General features: G+C 45.2%; 1 protein-coding gene across 1 annotated transcript in view; it reads left to right on the top strand.

Annotated features, from left to right (window-relative positions):
• Positions 1-14,792, top strand: part of drosha (drosha ribonuclease III) — a 79,357-nt gene that overhangs the window by 63,289 nt on the left and 1,276 nt on the right. Inside the window, exons 27-31 of the mRNA XM_034572023.1 lie at positions 219-360; positions 3,268-3,350; positions 4,952-5,055; positions 7,870-7,962; positions 8,947-8,993. Of these exons, the coding sequence (XP_034427914.1) occupies positions 219-360; positions 3,268-3,350; positions 4,952-5,055; positions 7,870-7,962; positions 8,947-8,993 (469 nt within the window). The remainder of the gene's footprint in view (positions 1-218; positions 361-3,267; positions 3,351-4,951; positions 5,056-7,869; positions 7,963-8,946; positions 8,994-14,792) is intronic.

The following is a 14,792-nucleotide window of genomic DNA, read 5'->3' as shown; positions in this document are numbered from 1 at the left end:
TGCAATATTTAACAGAGCAACGTGCAATCTCCCTGAAACATTTACTCTGCATTACCATTCTGTCTTTGATGAATTATTCCACGTGGGGCCGTATTCCGATGTTTTTGTGTACCTCTGTGTCTTTCCGTGTAAGCGTGCATCTGTTTGAAGTGCTTCTGCGGCTACGCGTTCGCACCTTGAGTACGATTCTGACGTCTGCCGTCCTCTTTGGTCCGTAGCTGCTCCGCAGTTCGCTGGTGAACAACCGCACGCAGGCCAAAGTGGCGGAGGAGCTGGGCATGCAGGAGTTCGCCATCACCAACGACAAGACCAAGCGACCCGTGGCACTGAGGACCAAGACGCTGGCTGACTTGTTGGAATGTATGTGCACAGTTCTTTTGATTCGTTTGCAGAAATTATAAAGCGAAGAAGAAAGAGAAAAAATTATCCTTATAGACATTTATAGACTCCCTCCTCCACATTTTTCATATCTCACTCCTGAATGTGCAGTTTACAGAAGTCAACGTTAAGTGCCGTCATTGATTTCTTTGCTCTCTTTGTGTTAAATGTCAAACACTGTCACGTCGCTGCTGAAGACACGGGATGATGCTCCCTGTGCGCTCAGTGTCACAGGAGCTACTTCTTCTCTTCTTTTTATTCCATCGGCTGCAGTTGCCACGTCTAATAATCTACTGGTGGTGTCCTGCTTGCTTCTTTGGATCAGAATAAGACACTGAAAATAGGTTCAGTTAGAGCTGAGCGATGACAATATCAATAATTATCCCAGTAGGATTTTCACCAAATAGCAATGGTTTTAATGTTCTTCCTCAGGTTTGTAAAACGGTTGCTGTGTTTATTCTTTACCCGTAAAGAAGAGTTTAAAACCACAACCACTCACTCAGGAGAGAAAATCTGCTTTTAATAATAATAATAATAATGAATTTGATTTGTAAAGCACTTTTCAAAACACACTTACAAAGTGCTTTACAAGTTAAAAATAAATAATTGAAGGCAAACAATAGGAAACAATTAAAAGCAGTGTGAAGATCGCACATTAGCCAAACATAAAAATAAAAAAGGAAAAGGGTAAAATAAAACATTTTAAAATTATTAAAATGTTATGTCAAATTAGAGCCAGGAATTCAAATTGTTTAGTTTTTTTCTTTTTCAGTTCTCTAAACTTGAAATAATTAATTTTTCAAATTCTAATTTATCGTAATAATTGTCGATATCAACTGTGAAAATTAAGGAATATATTTGTAAAGAAACAATCATCTGCATTGTCCTAACCCCCAACGATATGATACAAATAAGTGTGGACAGAAACTGTGAGAAAAAGAAAATAAATAACATTTAGCAAGAAATAATATGTATTTCAATTTAGAAAAAGAAGAAGTATGTTCTAAGGACGCAGCCAAATATTAAGTCTCGTTTAATTTTCTATATTACAAACATATTGAACACGATGTATGTGATATTGGAATGAAAATAATGTGCCGCGGCAGGTGTGAAGTTTGCAGAGACACGTTCACTGTGAAGCGACTTCAGTCACTGCCTGTGCCGCCTCCAGTCTTGTTGTCAGACCCATTTGTCAGTGTCTCTGGGTGGGACGCCTGTCGGGGATTATCTGGTGGCTCTCCTGACTCCAGCTGGAGCGTCAGGTGGTGGATCTCTCTCCTCTGACGCGTGGAAAAAGAAATCCACGGCCCGTTCCCAGATACCTGCCGACTCCTTCTTTACCCTGTATGAAGTCACGCTCATCCTGTTCTGGGTAAACGGTGACATCGAGAACATTCTTACCACGTTCCACCGTAACAAGGGAATTCATCGGTTTACGAATCAGTCAGCACGGTCTTTGCTTTCCTGGCAAATGTGCAGATATGAGTAATAATAATTTACAGAAGAGGAACATTTAAAATATTTTACCTCATTAAGAAAAGGCTTTTCCATTATGTACAGTATTTCTGACGATGAGAGACAACTGACAAGTTTATATTTCACTTGTTAAATGTGGATCTCTGTATATAAACTGGTAAAAAATCCATTACACCTATATATTACAGAGACAAATGAGTGATATATTTCCCATTAGTAACTGGTTTCATAAACGCATATTATTCCTCTTTTACACAATGAAAACTTAGTCTCAGTAAAATCCAGGATTAGTTCGGCTTTAAAAGAAACTAAGGACAACTCTCCAATTCTCCATTTCGAATAAATAATGTCTCCTAATCCCCAAAATGAAATAGATATAAATTAAATATATAAGTTTAGACACAATTACTCTTTGTAGTTTATCTTTATCACTTTACCTTTATTTAAATAAAAGGCAATCTAAGGAAAACTTAGCAGAGATTTCCATTATGTGCTCGTCTCGGGTGATGTTAGTAGAGGAACATGAACAGAGGAACACACATGAGCCTTACTGGGACTGAGGTCATGCATTAGAGGAGATTCATTACTGTCCACACTAGGTCAATAGAGGGCGCTAGCAGTGACAAAGATGGTAATATGAGGGAATAGTGCAGAGAAAGTGGGAAAATCCTGGGAGAGACAGAGAAAAGCATTAATATGTTCCAGGTCTGCATCAACAGTCAGAGTCATGCATGAATCTCTCTCACACACACACACACTGAAGGTTAAAGGACAACACAGAGCTTCATATCATTTGCCTTTCAAATTATCCCTCAGAGTTCAGGCCAGAGCAGAGTTGGCGACACGGGGAAGGGGGACGAGGGTCAGCGCTGGAAATGAGAGCGGCGCTTCCGCATATGAGCAGCCGTGCCCCGCGGCTGCAGCAGGCCCTCGCCGACCCCCTGAAATATTACCTATTATCCCTCTCTCGTGTCCCGCTGTCTTAGTCACGGGGATGAGTGAATGCAGCGGGCAGCTAATGGAGGAGCAAAACAAAGGGAAAGCCACGAGATGAAAATGACACCGAGCACCTACCGCTCACATTTCCAATCTTTTTTCACTTCAGTCAGATCGCCAGTTACGCTCAGTTCAGCTTCCCGTACAGTTTTATCTTGTGCTGGATGTTTCTGTGAACTCTGCGTGGCCCCATGCCGTACCAATTTCCTGTTTGATGGAAACAGACGGACGTGGACAGAGCCGTCCCTTCCCGTTGTTTACATTAACATCACATTTGGGTTTTTCCCCTGGTCTTGGTTAATGTTTTATTTGTTTCAGCAGGGGGGCAGGCAAATGTTTAGCAGAGCAGAAAAAGACGCTGCACGTCCTCAGCCATTTTTTTTATCGCTTTTCTCTCTTCTCTTTTTCTCTCTGCAGCTTTCATCGCCGCGCTCTACATAGATAAAGATCTGGAGTTCGTGCACACCTTCATGAACGTCTGCTTCTTCCCCCGACTGAAGGTGAGTCCCTATTGATAGCTATTCACCACTCGCACCTGATCAATGAGCCGCTGAGCTGGACGCCTCCGAGAGAAAGAACCGGGGAGATGATGATGAGGAGGAGGGAGCTAATGGCTGGACCCTAATGGTGCCACCATCGACGCAGGGCCTGAAGTGGTGCTCGGCCCTTGAACGCCTCTCACACTGACAGCTCAAATAGCTATTTTAGTCATCTTTAATGGGAATCACAACAGTGTCGGGTTGTTGACGTTAGTCGTCAGGGTTTTTCCATTGATCCAAGTAGTGCTTGGGCTGTTGATGGCGTCCACTTCCAGGAGTTGGATAGATTTACTCCATGGCCAGATGTGAGCGAGGAAGGACGAGTCTTTTACTCTCGAGCGCCATTGACTCGTTCAAGTTTAAAGAGAAGAGCCTTAAATGCGTATTCCCATTAATATCACTGCTTTGGTAAAAGACACAATCTATTACATACACTCTTATACCTAAACGTGCACGTGTTCTCACACACACACACAGGCTCATGCACGAGTATCCACATAGCGTGGACCTCTCCTTGTGAAGCTGCTGCAGTGGTCTGATATGCCATGCTAATTGCTGTCTTGGTGTGCCTCTCCAGGGAGAATCCCCAGCTCTAGAGGAGCTGAGCTTTGCGTCATGGTCGCTGCAAGAGAGCACCTAATTTCCACTTCCAAGAGAAAAGTTGTGAAACAGCCAGCATGTCTCCTTACATAGCCTTCTGGAAACCACAGCGTTGCACACTGTGCTGCTTCATCCAATTTGGATGGAAATAGAGAGGGAAAAACCAGGGACATAAACGCTCCTTTCCTTATGTTCGCAGTTTTTTCCCCGCTGCACTGTGTGATTACGCATATAGAGGGTTTGTGTCAGTGTCAATGCATCCATGCACTCGAAATTGCTTGTACTAGCGCCGGGGCTATATGCTGCGCTCCTTTTCAAAAACACCCAAATTTCTCCGCCTGAGGCAAAAGGAGTGAAGATGCCCCCCAGAGTGAGGAAAAGTGGGAAGGAGAAAAAGGGAAGTAAAGCACGGAAGCAAGAGATAGAGGGGTTGTGGGGGGGAGGGGAGGGGGGGTCGGTAAAGCTGGAGTGTAGAAGAGCGCGAGCAACAGAAGCAGGAGCACTCTTTGTAGAAAATTAATAGGAGCAGACAGTTCTGGATTCAAAGTCTGCCTTTTTATGACAAGGCTGCTTCCCTGTTAATGGAAGGGCTTTTAGAAGTCCCTCTTGGATAAGAGAAATGTATCAGGGCTGCACACCTGGGAGACTCCCAGACGCTCTTTATTTCTGGCCCGGGATTGGCTTTTGTCTTAAGTAGCCTGTGATTTGTACTCAGCGTGAAGACACGGATGGAGAGCCAGTCAGAGCGAGAGCAAATAAGTGAGAGCAAAAACAAGTGGTGGGGCGGAGAGGGTCAAGGCAGGAATGAAATAAAAGCATGAGCGACCGGGGGAGATAGAGATTGTAACTGCAGCTGTTTTTTTTTATTTATTTCTGGTGTCTCTGATTCTTTGAATGAAGTCCGAGGAATAGGGGAGTGTGATTAACTGTGTGGTGTGTTTGCGTGTGTGTGTGTGTTGCAGGAGTTCATTCTGAACCAGGACTGGAACGACCCGAAGTCTCAGCTGCAGCAGTGCTGTTTGACCCTGAGAACCGAGGGCAAGGAGCCCGACATCCCGCTGTACAAGTAAGACTCCACAAAAACCCTCCGAGCCTCCCTGACGCTCGCTGCTCTGAGCCGACCCGGCTGCTACGTCTGTGGAAGTCAAAATCCAAAACGTTATCTGTCAGCGGTGAATCTTTCTGTGCCCTAAATTGAGGTTGAAGTATGTCTGTGCCACCTTTTGAAAGTAAAGGTGGCAAGGTGACGCCCCTTTTTTACATAATGAAATTGTGTTTTTGCGTATTAATGTCAACTGTGATATCGTAAAGTAAAAAAGAAATGACAGTTTTGGATAATCCAGTAAATTAAATACCTAACAGGCACCTTGTCACATCAATGCAAGAATAATGTAAAAATACAAAACACCTGATTATTAATTTGCATTACTCCCAAACAATGATGCTCTACAGTGATTCCCAACTTGGTTTATCTGTGAAGTATCTTTTCATTTACTTCACCAGTGTTTAAAAAACATTTATCCAGCACATTTAGCTATATTCAATTAAACTCCATTATTTACAGACAGCTATTTGAGCCATTTATTAATTAGCTAAATGTTTATACACCATTTTTATCACTCTTGCATGTGTAAACTGTGAGTGTACTTGTCCCCGTCGTCGGTATATGACCCAGAACTCCACGTTGGCGATGGGTTCAGTTAAATGTCACATGTGCTCCAGTCCACGTTCAGAGAAAGGAAATGGAAAAAACATTATTTACTGGACTTTTATCCTTGTTATTGGTCCCTGGACATTTTGAATAGCCGTGTAAAGGTCTCTGTTGTTGTGATAAATAAACACGGCCAAAGAGACCTATTTGACAAAAGGTCAAGGAGCAAGTGTTATTTGACAGAATGCTTTTCAGAGCTGCCAGGAGGCGCTGCGTTTGTCACCATGGAAACTGACAAACAGTATTTTCACTGATACAAAAAGAGAGGGCGGAGGGCGGTGGTGGTGGGGGGGGGAGGAGATCGGCTCCACGTGCAGGGGCGGCTGTAGACGGAGCAGTTTTATGTACAATGAACATTTAATCAGTCGCCTGTCTCTCGTCCACGTATTCATTTGAATGTCAGCTCCCCCTCCTCTGTTTATTATTTTGTCCATCAGCCTGACGGAGGGAGAGTTTTGACTCAGCACAAATCTGACACCACAATCAACACTTCCCTCAAACTCTGTTTCACACAAGGACGTGATCGAGGAACCGACGGAGCTCTCAGATCACTTGAATTTCAACATTTTGGCCCACGTGCAAAAACAATATACACCGCCGCTTGCACAACTATAGCCACAGATGAATTTGATGCCACACCCTTGAGTGTCGTTATTTGCTTTGTCCCCGTTCGTTGAAAATACAGAGTAGCCACCGATCTCCCCATGAGATGACCCGACCCCTGCTGGTCGATGAGCCAGAATCCTGCAGCTTTTATAGAATTTCACGCGGCAGCTGCTGGTGTCAGGTCCGTCAGGCCGTCTTAAGGGTCCGTCTGAATTTGTTTACAACACCGGGTGAGACGAGAGTGTGAGTCACACAGAGAGAGGGAGGGAGAGAGGGAGAGAGGGAATGACCGGGGCAGGGAAGGGAGGAGGGAGGAGGGAGTTAAAGGAGCTAATGCCCCACGTCCCCCTGCTAAAGGTTCCCTGGTGGACGCGTCTGCCTGATGACAGATCCACACCTCAACCCCAGCACCATCACTCTGCTGTGCATATGGTCTGTGTATAGGACCCACCAGGGAGCCGACACATATACGCACTTTAACATTGTGCAGAGAACGGCCTGAGTCAGTGAGTAGCTGCTTTTTAGCGCGAGCTCCAGCCCCTACAGACCCTATACGCCCTCGCACACTTCCATCTGTGTGTGCAGCCTTCGACTTGATAACCCGAGAGACTCACAGATTTCTTTCTCCTACTCCTCCTGTCTCGTTTTGTGTTATCGTAGCAGCACAATAATTCTAAGTGACACGTCCTCCCTGTTGAGATTTGGCTAGAGCGTGGCACACAGGAGTCTTGTTTGCTCCGAACATGCGACGTGCCACTTCATTTGTAAGTGAGAATGGGAGCTGAATTATTGATAAAGTGTCATAAGTGACCACAATGCATTAAAAATTGACTGCGCTCCTGAAATAAGTAAATTGTCCGTGAATAATTTAGGTGACTCGCAGCTTGGGTCTGAGATGTTTATGCTAATGTTAACATTTCAAACATCTCCCAAGTTTTGTCATCTGTCTTGTACGTGCGTCCCAGCAGAAAACTGACGGCTTCATATCCCCCCCCCACATCTCTTTAAATGAGCTACATCTATAAGTTAAACAAGTCTTATTCTCTCATCGTCCCTCTCTTAGATTTTCCTGGTCCCCCCCCCCCCCCTCAGCTCTTTTCAGTGTTTACCCTTGTAGCGCACCAAAAGCTCGCGGGTCCCTCAAAGACAAGTCATTCTTTTTATTTCTATTCCTCCCCCAACATGTCTTTTTATTTAGTTTTTTTTTTTGTAAACCACACACAGATCTTTGTATCTGACGGTGATGGGTGTGGGGAGTAGGGGAGGCTTTAAAAGTTGTTTATACGGCGTGTCCCTCAGATTGCTTCGTGCGCTCTGAAAGCACACTAGTGAATCAAAGCGCTATTCCCCTCGCCTCAACCTGCTGCTTGAGATGAATTATATTTGTTCTGATTGAAAACCTTTTTTCTTTTGCGCCCCCCTTTTTTAATGTTATTTCTCTGAAGAACAATGTCCCTGAGTGTCCTTTGCGCCCTTTCTCTGGGGTATTATTGCTGTTTTTTTCTCTCAGCTCCGCCCTCCTCCTCCGTCTCACGCCATGTTTCTGTCTTTTTGAATTTGCAGGACCCTGCAGACAGTGGGGCCCTCGCACGCCCGCACCTACACCGTTGCCGTGTATTTCAAAGGGGAGCGAATCGGCTGTGGCAAAGGCCCAAGGTGAGTAAGACAGTGCAATATAACAAGACACAACAGGACAAGGCGCTCTCCCTCTCAGTGCACCGCTAATGGGCTCGAGAATAATGGCTGCGCTTTATTGATGGTGTTTATTATAGCAATTAAGCTCTTGTTGGCCTATTCTATCGGGAGAGACATTATGCAGAATGAAAATGAATCGATTCATTATTGATCTGACGTAAATTGTGTTATGGAAATATCACTCTGTGCAGAAGAAAGAGTCTGTGATGAGGCGACACTGCACCTAGGGCTGCATTAGGGTCTACCTGGGATTGTGTGCTCACCGCAGGACAGGTGTGTGTGTGTGTGTGTCTGTGTGTTAAACCTTTGGTTGTGCTCACTCACACACACACACACACACATTCTCGCTTTTGTTGAGCGAAGAAAGTGAATCTCCGCACGAAGGCCTTTTCAGGGCTGGGGGGTTGACGATAAAGCTGCAGCTGAGCCTGCGAGAAAGGAAACCTAAATCCATCAAACATCTCCCCTCTCTCTCTCCACATGTGGAAATCCCCTCCGCAGCCCCCCTACTTGAAAGCGTTCTCTCCTGCTCTAAGCTAGCGATAAGTTTGTCCCTTCCATAGGATCTTTGACAGCTTACTGTTTTTGTATTTACATGACTTAAGCTCCCATCCACCTCCAGTGTGGGGCTATGATCACATAATGTATACGCGGGGACTGTGAATCCCGGGCGTAAACAGTGCCCGGCACACAGCCGCCAATAGGCTTACCTTTTTGAAATGTGTGCACGGCGTTACCTGTTATTGTTAAGCAGAGGGGCTCTTTCAACACAAATAAAAAGCACTTTTGATAATCCGCTCAATATTAGGCCTGTTTTTTTTCTGACAGAATTTCAGAAAAGGGACATTTTGAATATGCTAAAGACCTTTTCTCTCTCTCTCTCTCTCCCCCCCACTCTCTCTCCCCCACTCTCTCTCTCTCCTTTTAAAAATATTTCTAATCTAGCATCCAACAGGCGGAAATGGGAGCTGCGATGGATGCACTCGAGAAATGTGAGTTGTTTGGCAACACGAGCTCCTCCTCTCCACACACACACACACACTTCCACATTTTAAGCCTTTCACACTCTTTGCCTCAGTGTTGAATATTAGCCTTGGCTGTACAGTAGGCAAGATGGCTGGCGGAGAGCTGTGGCCTGACCAGGCGGTTGGCGGCAGCATACAGGACATTAGGCTGTTTGAAGTGCGAGCCCAGAGCACAGGCATGGGGCCGAGCCAGGGACGGAGAACCAGTAAAAACCAGGATGAGGCTAGCGAAAAGCATCCTCGAACGAGTCGATCAATCCCAGAGGGAGCGCGGGAAGTTTATGTCGAGGGCCCGTGCAAAGTTTGTGTTATTTTGGTTCTTGTTGTGTTTTCAAGCCCCTTTTTGACGACCACGAGAACGAGGCTTCCCACTCCGAGCGACTCTCTCGCCGCGCTCAGCGCCGCGCTCTTCACGTTTGAAGGAGAGCGGCTGATGCGTCCCCTTTGTGCCGCTTCTTTCCTTGGCTGTTTTTCATCTTGTCATCAACCACCACTTAAGGAAAATAGATAGTGATTTTTTCGGCATTTACTTGGCATTCACTGCCAAGTAAAAATACAATTACAGAGCTCTCAGAAACACATCCGCCATGAGCCATTTCCATCATTTCCCGCTCGCCTCTTTCACCCGATGCATATGTATGTGGACGCATAACATCATACATCACATGGAGTGCGTTAAGAGTGCGCTACGTATTCCAGGGTTGTGTTTGAACCCGACTCTGCCGCCGTCCCTGTGTCCACCACATTAATCAGATGTAAGGTTTTTTCATTACTCAGCTAATTAGTCTGAAGCGAACACAAATGGCTTTGTTGGAACAGACCCGTGGAACGCTGCGAGGGCAGGAAGGTCAACCTCTGATTCCATTTGGCTCGTAAATGAGGCCTCCAGCCGCACGTGATTGATTCTGTTTGTGCACCGGAGCTTTACTTTTTATGAAACATTAGTGTTGGGGGTTGTTACTATTTAAAACTGTTTGATCTCCTTCTCCTCCTGCTCCCGACTCCCCCCCCCCCCGTCTCCCTCACCTCCCTCCCTCCCTCGCTCCTTATCAGGGGGCGTAGTTCAGTGCACACTCTCCCTCTCCTGCACCTTCCTCCCCTCCCTTAATTCCTCCCACTTCCTCTCCCCGGTGTACGCCTCTGTCACCATGATTGATAGATGCTCATTGCTAGTAAATGAACATTTCCCCCCTCATAAATTGCGGTTTCATGTGACTAGATTAGCAATTCCTTTCCAAAAGGTCAGTTAATTTAAAAATCATCTCCTAAAGTCTTCCTCCCTTTGATGCAACACACTTCCAGTTCGAGGGCTTTGTTTGACTTTGTGTTGTCACTTAATTTAAACGCCCTCAGCGCGATGTACTCTTTTCTTTCACCCTCTGCTCCAGAGTACCTGAGGTGAGTCCATTATATTAATCAAATTAATTAACTGGCTGAAAACACAAGAGAGGGCGCTCGGTGCGGAAAAGATTAAAAATACTTGCGATAGAATAAGGACAAAATGTTGATTAAATGATCGACAACAATTTGACAACGATTAAATCATAGAAGTCGTTTATTAGTGGTGGGGGGGGGGGGGGGAGTGTCACTGTTCTGTATAATTGGAAGTTGAAGTTCATTTTGTTTTGGACGTTTACACAAAAACAATTTACAAACCTTGGCTTGATTTCTAGGAACTATCTGAAGGTTGATCGACGGTAAATAAGGAAACAGATTTAACCTTCTGTCCGTACTCTGCGTTCATTTAGTTCACGTCTTCTGAAAGCTTGAGGACAAGTTGACGTGTTGCTTGACAACGTAAAAGACGCTCGTAGATTTTTGGACAGTGACAGTAAAGTAGCATCACAGCAGCATAAATGATCCTGGAGACTCATCAGTTAATAACCTTTATTAATAAAGACTAATCAATACTTCAAATTCATGTGTTGTTGCCTTAATGTGGCTGAAAAATCCCGACCATTTTAATTTCTGATGGCGGTCGATCCGATCTCGTCCACATTCTCACTCATTATTCAGAGGTCATGTTCTGAATGAAGTGCAGCCATTTTCAGAATTCACTTGTCAAGCCTGGATTAATGATTTCTGTGCGGGAAGTCTCCCCAGAACATTTGAAATTCTGTTCCTCGCTGTTGCAACATCGTCTCGTTCGAGATAAATAAGGGAAGGTCAGTCGACGGGGTTCAAGCGCGTCTTTGAAGTACGAGTGTCTCTCCCGACCGCGCGCTTATATAATGAGACTCGGCTCCTCCGCCGCCTGACGCATCAACGGCGGTTGGCGCTGCATTGTCTCTCCTGTGATTGTCAAGGGCCTCGCTTCATTTGTTCACATAGCAAGACTAATCAAGGACATTAGCCCCGGTGTCATGTAATTCGTCATTGATTGTCTTGTTGGCCCTCACTGCAGCGCCGGCTGCACCGCTACTCGTCTTGTACGACAGCCCCTAACTTGTGCTACTCTTGAATCGAAAAACACCTCCGCGCAACGTGTCAGGATTCATTTCCATGTTTTATTTAAGGCCTCCTGGAGCATCAGAAGCACTTTGAGCAGGACGGAACTTTTTTGTTTCTGCCGCAGAGCTTTTCCTGGCCGACAGAACCGGCGGTTCCAGCCGTGTCGGGGAGGTGAGAGACATGGCTGTGTTCAGTCAGACAGCTCAGAGCTCATTAAAGAGGCCGGGGCCCGGTATTTGGTGTGTGCTGTCTGTAGCCGATCCGCCGGTGGCTCGGCTGATTCACGTTTCATTATTTGATGGCCCACGTTTTTTGACAGTCTCCTGCCTGTATCTGTCGAGGCAGAATTAAATGTTAACCAAGGCCCAGACTGGGAGAAACATGAGTGCAAACAAATCGAGCTGAGAGCAGCCAGGTAGGGGAACGGAATCGACGGAAGAAAGGAGTCGGCGGTGCAGAGTTTCTCGGGCCCTCGGGCTCCGAGCACCACGCGCCGTTAGGTCTAAGGCGACATCAAATATACATGGAAACGGCTTAACCATTTATCATTCATCCTTGCAGATAGTACAGTCTCTGTTCAAAGTCGGCAGTCGCTCTCTAAGACTCAGCTCCCTCCCCTTCCTATTTTTTTTTACTCCAGCTTCCTCACAGCTGCTTGTTTCTCAAACAATGAAATATCTGTTGAATAAGAGAAGGAGCCTCGATCGGGCTAGTAGCTGGAAGGGAGCGACATTCTTTCCTCCGCTTCCTCTAAACCCCTTAATCTCAGGATAAAAGCATTGGATGGATAGAGGCAGAGTAAAGTACAGTATGCAGGATCTCTATTCACTGGCCTGAGTCTTTTGTTTGCCCTTTGGCACGGCGGGGAAATCCCTTCATCAGCACCGCTATACAGGCGCACTATTGGCTTGTTGACTGATGTGGTGCGCGTGAGCTCTGGCTGATAGACTCAGCCGCTCTTTTGTGGAGTCGTCTCCCAGCCTGAGCTCGGGCTTGAGTGGTGAATGCGTAAGTGAGCTAACCGTGCATGTTCTCGTGCGCCTTCCCCATCAACTTTCTCTTGGTTGGCGGACAACAGAGGCCTCAACGACCAAAAACGCCAAACCTGCTAATGTCCGTCCGTCCTCGAGAGAAACGTCTTGCGCTGTCGATAGAAGACCCGAGTCGAGCTAAGTGCGTTAACGCCTCCGACAAAGATCAGCGTGCAGAGTGCGATCTTCTCCCGGGAGATAATTCTCGCTGCGTCTCTGCGATGCCCAACACAGACTGAAACGAAACGCCTCGTGTGTTCTTTACCAACCCCATTCTCTGACGCCTGCTTTTGTGTCGCAATGCTAAACAATGTAAACGGCCAAAGCGGTTTTTTTTTCTCTTGAGTGGGTTATTCTCAAGTCATCTCCCAGGGAAAAATGCCGGTGATTTCCATATTTTAACTGCAATATGTAGTTTTCTCTCCGAGGCTCACCAAGTGTTGCTTACTCACTGAAAGCATATTGAAATTGATTGTGTTTTTCCTCTGTGTGTCCATACTTGTGTGTGTGAGTCTCATATTTCCCCTCTAAAGGATTTTTCTTTTTAACCATTTGATCGGTCTCCTTTTTTAATAGGATATTGCTGTTATCTTGCACTTTTTCCTCTCAGTTGCCATAATGACGAATTATTGCGTCGCAAGAGGAAGAAAACGTTCTCTTCTTCTTTTCACGAGTCAAACCCACATGTGAATTGACAGGTTTTTGCCAGTGTTTCATTCTCGAGTTCTGATTACAAGAGGCGGTCGCAGATAAACAAACCACTTTGCAGCCTTTAGATATTTACGAAACAATTCCGCCCGACAACCAGTTGAGAAATACGGTTGACTTGATTTACAAGAAGCAGAAAAACGTTTTAAAGTATGCATCTGTCGGTTGCGTTTGTCCGATCGTGGGACAGCAGCAGGTTCCAGAAAACCCAGTGTCTTCACCAGGTAGTTGAATCGTTGCCTCAAACCTGAGGCGTCACGTTATCAGTGTCTGGACGATAGTAATAATTAAATTTCCCCATCTAATCGGAGGATAAGATCCAGTATCTGCCCACGGTACAGCAGGAGGCCCTGAGTATTTAGACGGGGGATTTTCCTTTTCTTCTTCTGTTGTTTACTGTTGTTTTAGCTCCGCACTGCAGCACATTTGATTTGGAAGTAAACGGCGTGTGAGGTTTAAAGTGCCGAAGCTCAGCGGTGTGAGAAGTTGACAACCTTTGTGCACACAGTTGGGACGATGTTTTTATAACCCAGTAGTTGTGGGGATGTTCACGCCAGCAGGAGAAGCCTGTGAAGTGTCTGCCGATCTCTGTGGGGGGGTGTTCTGCAAACATTTACAATCTAATATTAAATATTTTGATCCTTTTTAATTTTTAGGGAATATTTATAAAAACGTCTACAATCCCTCCACTGACAAAATCAAGCTGAAACTCAGTGTTCTCCTCTTATTTCAAACTCAACATGCTGAAGCGTAGAGTCGCAATAATAGTGACTCCTCCGAAGTGTAAACCTTTATCAGAGGAGAACTGATTCATTCAGATCCTGGAGGATTCTGCTCCGGACTTTGAAACTTGTGCTGCAGAAGGTGCTGAAAGCCCCAAGTTTGTCGAGAGATTGCATGATCGTGGTCAGCGACCGGGAAAAACTGCACAGTCAAATTTGTGTCTCGGTGAGTTGACACAAACCACTGGGCAGCCGTCATGCGTGCTGTTTTAAATTGAAGTGTGCGGCGGTTGGACCCGGTAACGTAAACACTTGATGGAAAATTACCAAAGCTATGAATATCAAGAAAATTACAGTGTGTGTTTTCCCGACGAGTCGCTCGGCTGGAAACCGGAGCCAGGATTCAGGGGCTCCCCGGTGATTTCAGCTTTCCGGTTTGTAGAAGTGAAAGGATCAGTCGATTAAGAAAAATAATCAGCAGCTGTTCTCACCATCGCTGAATTGTTCTGGTGCCAAAAATGCAAAAAAAACTAGTTTGGGAAATTGGTCTTTTCATCTTTTTTTTCTGTTTAATATGATTTATGATGTCTTGTGGTTTGGGAATATTTGGATGAAAAACAAAAAGATGTTTGGACAAAAAACCTTTGATGGACAAGTTTTAAATTTGTTTACACTGTACTGAATAAATGATTATTAGAGCAACTTTAACAATAAATTGATAATGGGAAATAAATGATAGGTTGATTGGGATTATGAGCTCGATATCTTTTTATTTTGTATAAATAGAGATGATAATTTACAGACTAATTAATCTCCACAAACCTGAAAACCTGTTTAAAATGATCAGCAGTGTT

The sequence above is a fragment of the Hippoglossus hippoglossus genome, chromosome 20, assembly GCF_009819705.1.
Source record: "Hippoglossus hippoglossus isolate fHipHip1 chromosome 20, fHipHip1.pri, whole genome shotgun sequence".
NCBI classification, from domain to species: domain Eukaryota; kingdom Metazoa; phylum Chordata; class Actinopteri; order Pleuronectiformes; family Pleuronectidae; genus Hippoglossus; species Hippoglossus hippoglossus.
The sequence above is the reverse complement of the archived record's forward strand: the minus strand, read 5'-3'. Positions and strand labels throughout refer to the sequence as shown.